At 41.9% G+C, this 18,853-nt stretch overlaps 1 protein-coding gene across 2 annotated transcripts in view; it reads right to left on the bottom strand.

Annotated features, from left to right (window-relative positions):
• The window catches only part of LOC147683468 (ephrin type-A receptor 3-like), a 522,416-nt gene that overhangs the window by 169,148 nt on the left and 334,415 nt on the right, over window positions 1-18,853 (bottom strand). For both annotated transcript variants that reach the window (XM_086943881.1, XM_086943880.1), the window contains exons 7-8: window positions 11,429-11,591; window positions 6,857-6,965 (exon numbers count right to left, since the gene is read on the bottom strand). In XM_086943881.1, the coding sequence (XP_086800007.1) occupies window positions 6,857-6,965; window positions 11,429-11,591 (272 nt within the window). The remainder of the gene's footprint in view (window positions 1-6,856; window positions 6,966-11,428; window positions 11,592-18,853) is intronic.

Genomic DNA, 18,853 nt, shown 5'->3' with positions numbered 1-18,853 from the left:
TTATGCCAAAAAATATGAAAAATTCAGAAACAGTGAATTCGGAAGTATGTCATCTGTCTCCTCCATAGTTTCAACAGAACCAAGCCTCAGTGGGGGGGAAGAAGAACAAAGAGAAGCCAGAGCGAGGAATTCTTTTTTAGGCGATTTAAAACTGGCCTTCAACCAAAAGACTTGGGAAAAAACAATGGGTCCCCCCAGATACACAAATCCAAGAGGAAGAGGGAGGGGAAGAGGACGAGGAAACATACCCCAAAACAAACAAGGAGAGGCAAACGAAAATACGGCACAAGCTTCTGGCACAGACCGCATAGGAACAATGACCCGCAATATGAGAAAAAAATGGAATGTTTAATCGAAAATGTTGAAATCTCGGAAACAGATTCAAACATAATTAACATTGACACTACCGAGCATGACACTCTTCATAATCAGGAATTACAAGTGATCAATTTGTCATCAAAACAACTAAATGACATTGAATTACAAGTCCTCAAACGTGGTATGAACTTCTGCCCTACCAGCGGCATGAATTTAGCTGAAACCAGAATAGATCTTTACAAATTTATCAGGAAGATCAAACTTGCCAAACTATTCATCGACAAACCTAACATGGCTACCTACAGGAGAACAACTATACAACCTACTTTTCAAACTCCTATTGAAGATGGTGAACATTTTGTTAATCTCATGGAACTAAGCCAAGCACCCCAGGAAGGAGGTGGACAGGTACAAGCATATTGTGTACAATTAGGAGCTGGAATCTCCAACATGAAACCCAAGTCCAGATTCTACCCACAACTACCACCTGGAAACAAAATTGACTTTTTTCAGGAATGTGTGGTAAAAGATCTTTACCAACTCAATACACCATTCACTAAAGACAATTTATCCAGACAAGAACGCCAGGCCCTAAACTCGCTACAACAGGATGACACAATCGAAATCAAAATCGCTGATAAGGGTGGCAACGTCGTCATTCAGGACAAGGAGGCTTACATGCGGGAAGCTTATTCACAACTTCAAAACACAGAATATTATGAACGACTAAAAACCAACCCATTACCTAAACTGAAAGAAGAATTGGATACAAAACTAGATTTATGGTTCTCACAAAAATTACTGGATCCTGATGAATATAAATATTTACAGACCAAACATCCCAAAATGGCAACAATTTATTTCTTGCCAAAGATTCATAAACATGCCACTAGACCACCAGGCAGACCTATAATCTCTGCGAAAGGGGCATTGTTGGAACCCATTGCTAATTACATCGACGTATTCCTTTTACCCTATGTAAAGGGCCTAACATCGTACATAAAGGATACGGGCGACATGCTCAGAAGATTACAAGATACTCCATGGCAACCTACGTACAAATTAATAACAATGGACGTAATATCACTTTACTCTAACATTGAAAACAAAATTGGTATGGAAGCATGTAAAGCCTTCCTAAAGGACAGAAGTATACAACTCGCTGATCACAATAACATGTTGTTAGAGATGATTTCCATGTGCCTGGAGCAAAACATCTTCTTATTCGGAAATGAAATCTTTCGACAGGCAAAAGGCACCGCGATGGGCTTTTCCTTTAGCCCATCGTATGCCTGTCTCACAATGGGACAATGGGAAAAGACATGGGCATGGAGATCGGAAAATGACCAAGCAGTCCAAAAAACCATAGCTTGGTTGAGATATATTGACGATTTGCTGCTAATATGGGAAGGAACAAATGAGGAATTTGAAACGTATTTCAAAATTTTGAACAACTCCAATTTTGGTTTACACTTCACTTACACGATCAGTGACTCCAGGGTCGTGTTTTTAGACACGGAGATCTTTGTCAAAGATAATGTATTACATACCACACTACACCGCAAAAGCACAGCAACAAACGCGGTGCTACATGCGCAAAGTTTTCATCAACCCAGCCTGTTACAAAATATCCCGTATGGAGAGTTCCTCCGGATCAAAAGAATTTGTTCAAATGAAAATGATTGGAAAAAACATCAGGACTCAGCAAAAACCAGATTTCTAAAAAGAAAATACAATCCAACTTGGATACAAATTGCCTCCAATCGTTCTACTATGATTAATAGAACTGATTTATTGAAGGACAAACAAAAACCAACAGAGGTTGAACCAGAAAAAATACGCTTCATCACCACTCATTCAACGGCCAACCAAGCAATTACAAGAACTCTTAAAAAAAACTGGCATATTCTTCACATGGACCCCACAGTATCTCAAATTGTTGGTGATCACCCCAATGTAACCTATCGAAGGGCAAAGAACTTAAAGGACAAACTGATTCATAGCCACTTTCAAGAGCAAAAAAACCAGAAGCCTGGCATAGACCGAAAGGATTTTATAAATGCTCAGGATGCAAAGTATGCTGCATCGCAAAGACAACCAAAGAAATAAAAATGGCCAATAAAAAAACATGGAAAATTGAACAATTAATCAATTGCAAAACTCAGTTTGTTATATATGCCCTGGAGTGCCCATGCTCCCAAAAATATATTGGAAGCACCAAAAAAGAACTGAAACTCCGAATTTTGGAGCATGTCCGTGCAACCATCAATTGTGATCGCAGCAATGCCATGGCCAGACACATGGAAAAAGAACATAAGGGTGACTGGAAATCCCTATCTTTCTATGGAATCGAAAGCGTGGGACCAAATCGAAGAGGTGGTGATCGTGAATTGGTGTTGAGGCAAAAGGAGTCCAAACATATCATGAACTTTCGGACTTTGAGTCCGTTTGGGCATAATCAGGATGAAGAACTGCATTGCCACCTGTAAAGCAGTTTTGATACATTTATCAGACAGGAACTGATGCTTACTCTTTCTCTTTTTTAACTTACTGAATTTACATTTACTTTGCTTTCTATCATGGACATATGAAAATGTGTAGTTTAAATGCCCAATCAAGCGTCAATGTATGAACTAATACGTATAATAGTTTTTGCCCACTGGAGGGCTTCATCAAAATGGTCTCTTCCCAAAATTGTAATTGAAAAGACATGTCTGAACACGTATGATTAATTTTCTAACGTAACAATCGTCCCTTCGGGTGTATATATAAAATATGAAATGAATACACATAGAATCTACCCACTAGAGGGCCGTAATTGAACTGTGGTTAAGTAAGGTTATGAACTAATTTGTTTAAAACGCAATCATGATCAATACTGACAGGGCTGTTATTTTCCAGTGTTATTTTGTGTTTAAACACAGGAAATCGTTAATATGCTGTTTTTTGTTAATTCACTAAAACTACATGTCCCAGAAACACCATGCAACAAACAGGAAGTGATGTAACTTCATAGTGTTTACCCCTTTTTCACTTTTGTTTATTTAACACAAACTGTTCCCACAACATACTAACCTGTGAGCAAGGTCTCCGTAGAGACCGAAACGCGTTAGGTTTTGCTGGATGCTGAAAATAAAGAAAGAAAATTGTGAATCAACTTTAAACCCGGTGTGGTTTCTTGATTTTGACACACGGGAGTGCACAAGGAAAAACCTTCCTTTGGAAAAACTGAATAATTTGATCGCAGCGGGTCCTGCTGCGCCTCGCGTGCACCGCCTCAGAGCGCCCGAGAGCCTCCGCATCTGGGCCAGACGGAATCGATATATATATATATATATATATGAGTTCCAAAGTCCGCTCTCGAAACGCTGACTGCGGCCCCTCGGGAGGTGGCACCAATGCCGGCCGAGCAAGCCGGTGAATAAAGTACAAAGTTCCAGGCTTAAACGGTGCTCTCAGTCCGCAAAACACACACGACACCGCTGTAATCTCCAAGGGTGTTTATTTAAACTAACAACATGTTTCGGCTGCGGACAGCCTTGTTCACGTGAACAAGGCTGTCCGCAGCCGAAACATGTTGTTAGTTTAAATAAACACCCTTGGAGATTACAGCGGTGTCGTGTGTGTTTTGCGGACTGAGAGCACCGTTTAAGCCTGGAACTTTGTAATATATATATATATATATATTTTTTCATCAAAGACCCTCAATCTGAAAGGGCACACGACGATATATATATTGCTTCAAAAATGCTGCTCGAACGATCCTCTACCAGGGCAACGCTGATGCCGTCGGTAGTAGCAGCCGCTACTCTTAATTATCCGCAAGTACTGGATCCCACTAGTTAGGAGGACACAGAGACGGCCAATCCTTTATTGTACACTCGTAAATCAAGGACGACGCGTTTCGGCGCAAGCCTTTTTCAAGTCTTGAAAAAGGCTTACGCCGAAGCGCGTCGTCCTTGATTTACGAGTGCACAATAAAGGATTTGTGCAAAGACCTCCTGGTGTGCCATCTCTTTGTCCTCCTAACTAGTGGGATCCAGTACTTGCGGATAATATATATATATATATATATATATATATCCACCCAGCACATGTCAGAATATTGCAGCACTTGAGGGCAATAGTGAACAAAGACCCTACTTACCCGGTAGCAAGGCATATCAACCAGCTACATGAAGGCAATGCCCAGAATCTCACTTACTATGTCATTGATAGTGTACCTAAAAATGCGAGAGGAGGCAACCGTATACTAGCCCTACGCCGACTGGAATCCAGATATATAATCCTTCTGAACTCCAAAATCCCGTTCGGATTGAACGCGGATGAAGCCCTGAACGTACACTTATGAATCAGTATGTACTCTTCCCATCCCTCTAAACCCATTCTTTAACATCTGCTGTTCTACTACTTCTTAGAACTGTTTTTAAACCACAAGCACAGTAACAAAGTCACCTTCCACGTAACTAATCATAAGTAGCCCTAGTTATCACCTTTAATTTGTGAACCTTTTATTACCCCACTAATCACACTAAAACAAGTCACGAGCCATTACTCCACTTGGAGAAGAGAGAAAGCCAACTTGTTAAGTACTGCATTAATGAGCTGCGCCGGCATGTATATGTTTAACATGAATAACATATAGCACTTGACTTAGCTGACGCTGAAGTTGGGAAATGAATAGTTGTAATTGACACAGTAATTACTGCTACACACATATATCATCAAACGTATAATACTTTAAGTATGGCACATGCACTAGGGAGCAGGATAACCTACCTGGGTCTGTACTCCTCTTATTGGTCCTACAAGCATGTCCAGGGTGGTCACGGAGGTATAATTCCAGCATCACCATCACTAATCGCTAGCGCAACCATCAGTTACCACTAAAACTAATGGCAAATTTATGGCAGACAGTGCACGTGTGCATAATGACTTGTAATAAGTGTGGACGCACGTTTATTTAATTTACTTTATTTCATCTATTTATTTTATGAAATGTAATTTATAGTGTTCTCAAATTCATGATTTATACAAGTGTGAAGTTAACACATGTAACAATGAATATAAGGGACCTTTTAGCAATGTGGTTCAATTGAGCGTTACCAAGTTGCATAAACATAGGTGAAAGACTGACATGATGTTTCACATGCAAGTCATGAAACTTTTCTATGTCCACACATGAGGGTTAAACATGTAACCATACCAACCCTGGGCCAATGAAAACGTGTAACACATCAAACGCCTCAGCAACCATGTAACATTCATGTATATTTAAGTGTAACAAAATGACAATGCAGATGTAGTGAGCAAGGCGGGGCAAGCCGCCGAAACGCGTCTATGCAGCAAATGAGCCATTAAAAATCGTTTGGATTTTGATTCACGGAGTCAGCGCCTTATTTTGATGGAAAGTTTGGTTTGGTGTCGATATATATATATATATATATATATATATATACATATTTATAATTCTAGGCTTCATTTAGCATAGCTTATTTAACCACAGGTGCTGTACTACACTGATAACAATGAGAAGAAAACTTTGTCCAGGCAGTGTTAACCTTTGTACAAAAATCTAAATAATAAAGTAATGCAATCACAAACTGTGCCACATTATGCTGCATAATTAGCCTTTTCTTGCAGCATAATTCAGTCAACCATGACAAATAATTTGCCCTTCATTCTCACACAATTGTAGTGGCCCTTCATATAGCCCGCTCTACTCATCTCTGGTTCCATGACATGAAAATAACTTTCCTAGTAAAACATCCTGATGCTCAGAGAACAGTAATTATTTTCAGGGCTACAAGTAAGGTGCCATATTGAAGGATCCTTGATTACCAGAATCAAGAGGAGTCGGGCAGACACTAAATAGACATGGGATAAACAAGCTCTACTAGAGGAGATACAGCAGTGTAAGGTATAAAAAAGGTGTGATAAGAGGAGGCACCCATACATATTTATGTATACATTCCACCACAATATAGAGTTTTAAATATAATATAATTCAGCTAGATTATCAAGACTAAAATATCAACTGCCATAATATTGTGATGGTAAGCATCTATATGTAAAAAAAGATTTACTATACTTAACTCTCCAATCATTTAACGACCCAATATATATATTCAAGTTTAGTAGATGTGGAGTTAAGAATAGTAATAGGATAAATAGATAGATAGATAGATAGATAGATAGAGATAGATAGATAGATAGATAGATAGATAGATAGATAGATAGATAGATAGATAGATAGATAGATAGATAGATAGAGAGGTAGTAGATAGATAGATAGATAGATAGATAGATAGATAGATCGATAGATAGATAGATAGATAGATAGATAGATAGATAGATAGATAGATATTATCCTTCACGATTTTATGGTAGTGGGTATTGTTTCTGGACAATACTTAAAACTCTATATTGGGACATACAACTGCTCCTTTGTGACTATGAATACACCAGCAATAGTGGTAAATTATAATGTAGAGGTTATTTCTATAAGGAGACCTGCAGATGTAAATCGAGCTCTTACCTCCCGCTAACGACGAAGCAAGTAACAAGAAATACCAGGAGGACAATCCCGCCTGCGATGGAGATAGCCAGAATGGTGGCCTGGTTTGGGTCTCCAATGGCGATCATGTCTATGGAACAAAAAACATACAATCACGCTTTAGTTTAACTTCATCCTGCTCAAGGTTTGCTTGAAAATACAGTTGGAAAGGGCATTGAACAAAACATCAGAATTTTTTTCCCCTTTGCAGTTTTCTACCAGCGAAGAGATATAGTTTGTATAGAATCATGTGTTGGAAATTGCTGTTAGCAGAAGGGGTTATATACATGGCACCCTAACAATGCTGGGAGAAGGACAATCCTACCCTTTGCAACCACTACACCAGCTCACCCTGGCTGGCTGACAGGCAGGCTGGAATGCTCATTGTATTCCCAGAGAACAAGAAAGGCATCCACGGTCTGACCGCTTGGTGCTTAGAACTCCACTTTATACTGACCTACCTCACATATGCAAGATCAGAGTGGGCCTGAGCTGTTTTTTTGATTAAATTTAAAGCTGAATGATTCAACTCCCAAACCCCACTTTTGGACAAACCTTGAAGCTCTGCCAGATGCCTTGCTGTTCTACCTGCATAGAGATTTACCTCTAAGGAGGCCCCTCAGCCAGTCCTGGAGACCTAAGGAGTGGCCCAGAGTATCTTGAAACACTTCAGGAATTCTTTGCCTGATATGGTTGAGAGCTAGGTTCTGTAGTCAATTACAGGTGAGCTACCTGACAAGCATGATCCACTGCAGAAACATTTTCTGGTTACTTTGTGCACCCTCACCCCTCTGTGATGTTTCCTGGTATCCTCTGTATATGGTGAAACGTGGCAATAACCTGGGCCATTATCATCTTCTGGCCAGTGTACATGAAGAGTTCCCGGGTTATACTTGGATGGCTCTTGGCCCTCTGGTCATCTGACACTTAGAGGGTTCTCTGGCTAGTTAGCTATAACCAGCCAGCCTTGTGCCACTGGTCCTGAGCTCACAGATGGACCACTGCACCATATTGTGTTCCCCCTTTTCTCTTAGATATTGATAGCAAGACTGAATTTATCATCTTCATCTACATCTCCAAATAATGACTCTCCCAGATCAAACTGAAGTAATTGAGTCACCAACTCATCCACACCTGAAATCACTAGGATTCATCATATATCACGCTCTACCTCCAGACCCACATCATCGAGAAAAGGCAAACTACCTGGTATCAACAGTCACGCCTACCAAAAGAAATCATGCTATACCTCCTCGAAGCCTCCTTCAGAGCCATCATCTGAGTCCTATTCCTCTTAGACCTGCACAGTGGAAAAGCCATACTCTTCATCATCCCCAACAGCCAAGTGTCCCCACTGAAGAGAGCTTTGACAACTGCTGTCCTTTTTGTCACCGAATGACCACATATGACCACATTCTTCGAATTTGAAAAAACATCAATAGCAACATATGTAAAGTTAAATTTCTTTAAAATGTGTTGTGTCTCCTACAATACAGTAATAACTAACATCACCCCTTTCCGAATGAAAAATGACAAACACGTGGATATCAAGAACTTCAGGAAATTAAAGAGCACTAAACAAGCCCTGTCAATGTACGCGCCATGGCTTTTGAGAACTATTACAGAACAGAATAGGCTTGATCACTCACCTTTCCATCTCAGAAAGAAAACAGAAATTCATCTCATCAAGGAGCACCTCAGCCACTATTGATAACAACCCCACAACTTGGTGTTTTTTCCATCCTCTGGCCCACCTAGATGAAACACAGCTCTCCGCTGCTTGTCAGCTGGCATCAGGCTACACATGTAGCAAGTCGTACATGGATTCTTACATGTGGCACTCATCAAAGCATGTATCAAAAGTGTACAGACAAGCCATTGAGGGATGGGATACATATAGAATGGTCTATAAGACAGTGTGTAGAGAGAGTATGTTCCACCATCAAGGGAATATCGTACACATATAAGAATATATAGTAAAGAATGCACAGTGAGTGGGATCTTTCATTATGAAAGTAATTAGGCATGAGCGGATTTTGCGGATTTTCGCAATCCGCGAATTTGCGGATTTGCGAATTTGCGGATTGCGAAAATCCGCAAAATCCGCGAATCCGCGCGGATTTTTTTTTTATGTTCGCACGGGTTTCTGCAAGTTCGCGAGGGTTTTGTACAATTTCTCAAATTGCGAAATTGTACAAAACGCGTGCGAACTTGCAGAAACCCGTGCGAACACAATGTGCCCAGTAGGGTATGTGCCTCTTGTGTGAATAAAAGGTCAGAGAAAGATCAGTTCAGCAGATGAAGAGAAAGAAGCTCCTGGTCACAGGAACAGCACGGGTATTGCGCTCGTGAAAGTCAAGGATGCAAAGCCTATCCAGCATCACAGCTGATTTTCCACGGTAGATTTGGGAAAAAGGCACACCTGTCCAGCCTCGACGACGCTCACGATTGTTTTTGGGCTAATGAATGAGTCACTGAATTTGAGCATCAACTAGTTCGAGCGACCATGTGTGTGTTACTATGCAATCGCCCCGAAGGGCGCAGGGGTCCCTTGAGTGAACTGCAGACCTGTGCCCAGCCATGCAACTATTTTACAATGGCGCCAGCAAGCTGCCAGCGCCGTTGTAAAATAGTTACAAAGTTAGCTTGCACAGGAAGCACTTACATAAAATAAAGCAGCACCTGCTTCGTTTTATCTAGTGGTTCCTGTGCAAGCTAACTTTGTAACTATTTTACAACGGCGCTGGCAGCTTGCTGGCGCCATTGTAAAATAGTTGCATGAGTGGGGGTTCAACTTTTGAACCCGTTACGTTCGCGGATTTTTTTTGGCGGATTTTGCGGGAAATCCGCAAAATTCGCGGATTGCGGATTTCCCAAAAATCCGCAAAATCCGCGAGCGTAACGGATTTCCCTCTCACCCTTAAAAGTAATGTATATACAAAGAATGGTGTGTGTAGAGAGAGGGTGAGCTGCAATGAAACATACCGAATAACCCATTGAATATGTGCGTAATCAAACTCTGTCCTATATATATTTCAATGCATATATAATTCTGCTTGTTGAGGTATTGAGGATCTAGTAAATATCTCTATAAGGATTTTAATGCATGGGAAAGTGCACACAGAGAGAATAGGCCAGGAATTGAAAGTCAAAATTATACATAGGTAGTGCATGTACACTGCCTACCCCCTTCTCTCCAACACATGCAGGTTCCTTGCCTGTTTATTTTTCTCTTCCTGACTATAATCCTTACTGATCTGGTCTATAATCCCTCCAGACTGTCCCTGCTCTGGGGAGATCCCGGACTGCATGTGATTACATTTATTTGCACAAATCCTCTGTGTGTCCATAGTTACATCTGAAAAACTAAACCCAGTGGGAGAAGGGATTGAGTAGGAGCAGTGGTGCTTAGCTGAACATGACCGGTTCCCTTAGCAGTTCACATACACTCTCTTGGCTCTCAAATCTCCCTTCATTAATGTTCATCAGCTTCTTCATTACAGTTTGACCTTCTCTCGAAGATAACACCATAGCTGGCTCTTGTTAGTCCTCTCCTCTTACAATTTAGTTCTATCTCTTGAGTCTACAATGGTTAATCTGCCTGTTTACACAACCCACAGCTACACAGTATTGTTTATTTCTTTGTCATTATCTATATCAATTTAGCAATCAACCATTCCCCTATTCACTGACAAGATCCCACCCAGTAGTCTGTTCATACATCCATCCATCCTAGTGATCCATAAGATACATGGAGTACATTTGAGGGATTATTGCAGAATAGTTTTTTTTCTCTAAAGGGTGAGTGATGCTGAAGGCTAGTTGTGACTGTAATGATTCTCAGGTTAGTTTTGATGTAATACAGGTCCAAGGCTGTCACTAGGAAAGGAGAGTTGTAGCCACAGTGGACACATGGGGATGACATGGCTCCAGTACAACAAAAGAAGGATGAGAGTATGGAGGTACAGCCAACATAGCACAAACTATAATGAATCAGAGGTGTGATTTAGAAGAGGCACCTGATTCTCAACTCTATGAAGAGTGCTAGTGCTGGAGGCCTGTCAAGATACAACTCTCCAGTGGTTGATTTGTAAGATAATTAGTGCTGGTGCCCAAAGCTGTACTCAGAAGCACTTGGCCGGCGCTATTCAACACCATTGGACTGAATACCAAAGATATGCAGTCTTGAAAAAACCGCGGGCCTTTTAAATCCACTACCAGACATTCCCTGCCCCTTTATCTCATGCCGGGAGGTTTTCTGGGTGTTCCCTTTGTGGAAGTTTTTCCTTCCTTCTCTTGCTCTTTCTTTTCCCTTAATGTGATTTTCCTCTCTTGCTCGTGGGAAATGTCTGAAGAAGAAAAATGTGTCTCAAAGACCAACAATTAGTGCTGGTGTTCCCCACCAGCAACCACTGGCTCACAATAAACCCTGCAAAACTCTATGTGGAAAGTGATTGAAGTGGTGAGTATGCCTCAGGTGGCCATAACTCTGAAAAGAGAGCACAGAGATGGGAAGAGTCAATGTGCTAAACTCCATAAATGGTGGGGACTTACCTTCGTTGCTTGTTTCAAGCTCTATCTCCCCTCCGTATGTTCCGAAGCCGCCTTCAGTGTGAGCGCGAACTCGGAAAACGTACGTAGTCCCTGGTTTCAAGCCATCCACCGTCATGATGTTGGATCTGGTTTTCAGAACGGTGTAATTTTGCTCTTTTTGATTCTGTTATTGGAATATACAAAATGAATAATCAGAACTGTGCATCCTTACGGGATGTCTTCTCATCTTTAGCTGTCGGCAGAGAGGTGGAGTATGCTCGGCAATGACCGATTCCCTTTCCCACCTGTCACTTCAAGGGCAAGAAGGTGCCTTAGGATATAATGCAGTTGTAATAAGGCAGACGGGATATCCATCATGTTTGTGTAGCAGTAACCCATTGGCCAAACTCTAAATCAGGTCTCAGGCACTGGAGCTGAAGCGTTCATCACCTCTGCCTGTGCCAAGCCAGTACAGGGGCAGAATAAGTACCCTTCTGCTTACAGAGTACATTTGACAACCATTCATTTGATAAACATGGTATTTATAGTAGGAGTGAAGGAATTGCTGGACTTATCTTATGTAATTTTTTTGAAGGTTTTTTTTTAATTTACAAACATCGCGACATTTGAAAATTTTGAAAACGTAAAAAACGTAAGAAAATCATATAGGAATCAAATTTAATCAAAAGAATTTCAATAACATTCCTTCACAAATGTATTCATTTATTTTTTTGCAGGAAGTTTCCCTTGCATGCAAAGCTGTGTGAAGTTGATCAATTTAGAATTTTAGAAACTGCAAAATTCTCAGTTTAGCACAACTATCCCCATGCGTTTTTATATCCGCACATTCCTACCATAAAGCCTAAAGAATAAGCTAAATGAAACATTTAATTATGTGCATTACAGTAGAGAATGTGATGACATAGAAGGTGGGAATCAGTAGAAAACAGATTCTTTTAAAATTGAAATGGGGATGGCTAAAACGCAGCACATTGTCAAATTTAATGGGCGATGAACACAGTATACTGGCAGGTGAATGGGATTTTTTTTTAACAAAGTATAGCATTACATAGAAGCAAATACCTTTCAATATTTACACACACAATGCAAGCCATAATTGGACTTCTTTGTGAAGACCACCACATTGCAGTACCTCATCATTCTCCTACAGTGGGCTTTAAGTGGGAAGAAGAAACTGGGGGGGTCTCTCAAAGGGGCGCAGCCGATATAATTAAGGGTGTGGCTTACAAACACATACCCTGTCAAAGATACACTGAGAGGGGACTCTCAAACCCAAAAGGGACAAGGCACCATGTGTGACTCAAGGTTAAATATAGAATTCCCTTTTGGTACACCTATACGGAAACATTCCACATATATTCACTTATTTCCCACTCCCTTTCACAGACACAAAAATAAACCGAATATCGAAACACTTATTAATACAATTTAATAAAAAAGAATCTGATTCACACCTATATCAAAACATTGCTAAAAACATGGATAATACACATTTCATATGTTTTTTTTTTTTAAACGGAAAGGACTTTCCAAAAGACAATCACATTTGTCATTAAGCACATTAATTCGGAAACATATATAAACTGAACATCATGTAAATCATCAATGCTTTATCAAAACAGTATTCAGTGCAATATAAATTTAATGACAACCAGGGCGTTGTCACTCGTCATGTTTCGGTGGACTAAAATTATGAAACCACCTTCTTCAGGACCAAAACTATTTTTTTTCCTTCTCTCCTCTAATCAATCATCAAACCGGTTTTGACTTAGTGACATGCCGATTTTAGTCAGGCGCGGCTTGACTGCAGAGTCATCTATAACCTGTTCCTCGAATTACAGCATAATAACCATTTGGTCTTAAAGTATGTTGTGCATCAGGGTTAAAATAAATTTTCCTCTTGTTCTGCCATATTCAATGTTCCATTCTGGAGAAAAACCTGATGTTTGATGCATCCGGGAGTTAAACAGCTTCCCACATTCTGGTGCAGTCTGTTTAAAGCTTGGTAGGTGGCAGTGAGGCAGTGACCTGCTGTTCGAATGCAGCCAGCTCAAGGTTAATCCGGGAGTTATATGTCAACAAAGAGAGAGGTAGGGAGAAGTAAGCAACACTCTTATTCCCCGGTTATATCTTTTAAACAGAAAAAGAGTGTCATAAGGTTTAACAAGACCACACGAAGGAGTGTGGTCTTGTTAAACCTTATGGCACTCTTTTTCTGTTTAAAAGATATAATCCGGGAGTTAAACAACTTCCCACTTTTATATGCATCCGTTTAAAATTTGGTAGAGGGCAGTGACTGTTCAAAATTCAATATAGCCCTTCCATTCCTAGTCTGCTTCAGTTCAATGTAACATGTTCATATTCTTTTTTATTAAATGGTATTTATAAATGTTTCGATATCCAGTTCAGTTTTGTGTCTGTGAATGGTAGTGGGAAATAGCTCAGTATATGTGGAATCTTTCCGTATAGGTGTACCAAAAGGGAATTATATTTGACCTTAAAAACACAGAAGCTAAAAATCTGTGCTGATCATAGTGTACCGCCCGACTGGTATTTTGATGCTTCTGTCATTTCATCTAGGTATATGATATAACAAGTAACATTACACCTACAACAAGCCAGGACTATTGGCTTAGTCAATGGTTGTAGCTGCATCTGATAAATAAGCAACAACTATGGCTTTGTTGTATATAATATTAAAAATGCTTCAGTTCTGAAATGTTGAGACCACGAAAGAACTATAACCAGTCTCTTTGAAGTTACATCAAAGGCAGTGAAGGGTGGGAATGCCACAGAGGTAAAAGGTTTTTTTTCACCCTCAGGGTGAGGGCAAATATCGAGAGCCTGATAGAGATTTGCCTAAGCACCTGCTTTTTAGAACTGCCAGTACTGAGCACCAGCAGGACCCCGCCCACTTAAAGCCCTGCACCTACATATTAGGCCTGTTCTCTCACTCCTATGATTCTTCACACCCGACAAATTAATATTCTGCTTATGGTCGTCATTAATGCATGGAAAGTCTCAGGCCTCTCTTGCTCTCAATACGTTGCCAAACACATGTCCTGATGATAAGACCTGCTACAGCATATGCTTTAATGCTTCCTGGATTTCCCCTTCCTCATTACCATACTTTCACCTCTCCTCTCACCTACTTCCTTTTCTCCACCTTAAACCCGCTCTCCCATTATGCTGTCAGTCCCTCTCTGTCAACCTCTTTCCCATCTACCTCTCTCTTTTCGGCACTCTATGCACCACTCCCTCCTCATCTCTCATAGTCCCTCCTACCCTCTCTCAATCCTCCCTCTTGGAGATTTTCTAGGAATAGACCTTCTCAGCAGCAAAAGGTTGCTTCAATACCAATCAAAAGCTTGCTACTCAGTGGCATAGCTAGACCTGTGACTGCCCGGGGTGGCCCCTGCGTTTGCCACCCTGTGGCGGGAGCATGTAAGAGCGGGGGAGGCAGCACCTGCCGCAGGTAAGAGCGGGAGGGTTGCTGCCAATTCCTGAAGCAGCAGCCCGCAACGGCTGATGGTAAGGGAGGGGGAGGCTGCTGCCAGGGCCTGACTGGCCGTAGCGGGCACCGGGCAATCCCCCGGTGTGCCGCACTGGTGAGGGCGGTTTTGGGCCACTGGGGGGCGATTTTGTTACAGGACAGTTTTTTGCAGAATAGCTGCAAAATCGGCCCTATAACAAAACCGGCCCTAGCAAAGAGTTCAGCGGCACCCCCATTCCGGGAGGGGGGGAGGTGGGGGCGGGGGCGGCCGAGCACTTGCCAGGACCGGTTGTGGTTCTCAGTCCGGCCCTGGCTGCCGCCCCCAAGCTTGTGCCGCCCGGGGCAGACCGCCGATTGCTACCCCCCTGCTGCTTTTGCTATTTAAAGTTAAACAAGAGAAGAGAAATAGGCATCTGTTCACCATTATCATGAAGTTTGTCAAAATTACATCACCTGCTCTTTGATGCTGATAGTATCAAAGGAAGTGAATTCAGATGACCAATGATGCCATGACATCATAGGAAGGGACATTGTGAAAGTGGGTTAAAGATGATACCAAGCGTGGAATTATTCAACTACTTGTACCATCATACTTCTGATAGCAGGTGCTGCCTCCCAGCTACATCAAGTAAAATCAAAAGTTGTCAGATTGATTAATTCAAAGGAATTGCAAGGGGTATCAAACAACACGGGCATTTCCAAAGTTAACAGGGGGTTTACACTTGAAATTGAGTGCTGATAAAAGGAATCAAACATACCTGCCGCATTTCAACACCATTTTAAAGAAAAGCATTGCTGTGTATGCAATGTATTGATGAGTTAAATAATTAAATCTATGATGACAGAGTGTACTCATCCGAAGCAAAAGAGTCCCTTATGAATTTTAGTTGCTGCAGAAGAATACACCAAGAATCGGGATGGGACAGAAAATGGGCCTGAGCACCAAAATAAAAGTGGCCCCATTAGCGAACATGAGCTCATATTACAGAAGCGCCCTGGAGCACAACAAGCATTTGAACCCGCTCTCTGTGCCCCCTGGGCACTTTGGTATTACAGAGGGCTACAGATGCTTGAGCGGCCCCTTCTGTAATACAGATAGCACTGGAGCACATGTAGTACTAGCACTACCAAGAGAGGGTGTTCCCTAATTTGCATAGGGGTATGGTCCCATGCAAACGAGGGACTCACTTTGCCTCTGCGCCCATTCTGTATTACCGATGTGGGTGCAGAGGCAAATGTGCCTTCAGGAGATACACTGAAAGTGAGCCACCAAAAGGTGGCACACTTTCAGTGCGCTTCCTAAAGGCAGCCTTCTGCAGGGGTGAAAGGGGGTTCCATGGACCCTGCCCAAACACCCCCTTCCAAATAGGGCGCACTTTCCTTGTTTGCAGCCAGGGCACCTCCTTTAACCGCATCGCTGATGCGGTGATTTTTGCGCTGTGCGGCATTTTTAAAAATACCGCGTTGCATGACAAGCTCAGCTCGTCATCAGCACACGCCACCCGTGGCTGATGACGAGCTGAACTCGTCATCAGCAGCGAAGGGGTTAAGGTGAGCCGTAGCACAAATAGGAAAAGTGGGCCCTATCTGTATTAGGGCCCCAGATAGCTAAAAGAGTGGTCAACCTTTTCAAAACAAGGCAGTTTTAAACTTTAAAAGTGTCGCTATATAGGTGTTTTACAAAGCATGGGAGCGTGAATGCATTTATGCTGACGGCAGGCAAATTTTGTGGTAACATCAGAAAAATCAACAGTGCAAAGCAGCACAGCAGACCATAAAAGATGAACCACAAATAATCAAAAAGCTGGATCTCACACTTAACTGCCAGACCAGGAATTCTGGCACTGCCAGATTACTCTATAGGCCAGTCTGACACTGGAATCACTCAACCTACCAATAGAATGAACATGAGACAAAACCCTTTTGAGCTGATCAAAGATAAGATTAACACATTCTCCAGCCAATTACTGAAGGTTCTTGAGCCAAAGAAGCCAATGGCGAGTATGTCTACAATGCAATATTTTCTTCATGAATGATGCCTATGATGTGACATGTCAAACCTAAAAAAGAGGGCAGCAATTGAAACCTGTTGCTACTTTACAGATTCCTCAAAGGAGAATGCCTTCTTCATTAACATTTCCATCCAAAAAGAGTCGGAGAATATGTCTTCGATTCACCTTGCCAAACTCCCTCTGCTCTCCATAGGAGGCATATCATAAAGTATCCTTTATTTAGGCTGTGGATGTTCCTGTAAAGAAACTAAGTAGAATCCGAGTATTATGTCAATCAATCGGTATTTATAAAGCAAAGCTTATCACCCAAGAGGGTGTCCAGGTGCTGTGCTGTGGGTATCAGTCAAAGAGCCAGGTCTTGAGTCCCTTCCTGAAATGAGTTAGTGATGGTGAGGTACAGAGGTGGAGGGTAAGGGTGTTCCAGGATTTGGCGGCGAGGTGGGAGAAGTAGCATCCTCCTGCTCCTGTGTGGCAGCTTTGAATGCAAAGTATTTGTGTAAGGGTGGGAGGTGAACAGAGGTTCCTGTGAGGTAGGTAGAAGTTCAGGCGGTGGGTCCTGCAGACCGGTCCTAGGTTGTGGAGGACTTTTTAGGCTTGTGTCAGTACCATGTCTTGACATATTTTCTTGATGGGGAGCCAGTGGAGGTCTTTGAGGTGCTAGGTGATGTGGGTCTGCTTGGGCAGGTTTGAGGATCAGTCTGGCTGCTGCATGTTGGTTTTTCTGGAGTATTCTCATGAGTTTGGTGGTAGTTCCTATGTAGAGTGTGTTGCCGCAGTCTAGCTGGCTGATTGATGAGGGCTTGTGTCACCATTTTCCTGGTTCTGATGGGGAGCCACTTGAAAACTTTGAGGAGCATGCGGAGAGTGTGGAAGCAGGCTGACAAGACAGTGTTGACCTGGTGTATCATGGAGAGTTTGCTGTCCATTGTGATGCCAAGGTTGCAGCCATGATCTTTTGGAGTTGGGTTGGGTTCGAGTTCCGATGGCCACCAGCAATCGTTCCAGAAGGAAGTGTGTCTGCCAAAGACAGTACTTCAGTGTTGTCAGTGTTGAGCTCCAGTCAGTTTTTCTTCATCCAGGCTGAGATGTTCATCATACAGTTGTGGAAGTTGTTTTCATCGAGGTAAGGTCGGCTGATAGCGAGAGTACGAGCTGGGTGTCTGGGCGTCATTGGAGTAGGAGATTATGTTGATGCCTTGGGTTCTAACGATGTCTGTGAGTGGTGTCATGTAGAGATTGAAGAGGGATGGACTGAGGGATGAGCCTCGAGGGACACCACAGATGGTGGGCTTGTACTACCAATGCACAATAGGGGAGCAATTAACCCATTGTGTTACCATGGTTCTTTTCCAATCAGAAAAGCAGAGGTAAGAGATAACTAAAACAATTCTCACATTATATGGCATTACACTGCATTTAACAGGTGTTGCTTTCTTTAGAATGATGTATATTTGCAAAAAAAGAAATTAGTAGTCAGTAAGGGGCAGGTATTAAGGTGTACATTTCCACCATCTACTAAAACTATGTTTCATTGGTGTTTTGACAGTTAATTATAACACCCTAACCCTAGGTTGCACCTTCTGTCACAAAGCACTGATTGTGCCATGTGGCATCCATTTCTCAATATATTAGCGAAGCAAGGTAATTTGTTTCAAAATATCATCAGAACCCTTCGGGACAAGTGTTTACGACATTAACAATCGCATATTTCTTAAATGTAAGTGTCACTTTTTTAATTTCAGCCATACATTCAAGACCATGGCCCCAATGCATTTCAGGAACTGGCCTTCATCAATAACACTTTGCTAATGATACCCTTCAGGTTCTGCAGTAGCAGTCTTGAAAGAGCTGGGCATGCTGCGAGCACATGGACACCAGAGTTGTGAGAAGTTAACGCGGAATTCTAGGGAAAAGGGTCAA

This window comes from Lissotriton vulgaris, chromosome 11, assembly GCF_964263255.1.
Source record: "Lissotriton vulgaris chromosome 11, aLisVul1.2, whole genome shotgun sequence".
NCBI classification, from domain to species: domain Eukaryota; kingdom Metazoa; phylum Chordata; class Amphibia; order Caudata; family Salamandridae; genus Lissotriton; species Lissotriton vulgaris.
Note: the sequence above shows the minus strand (reverse complement) of the source record. Positions and strands in the feature narration are given on the sequence as shown.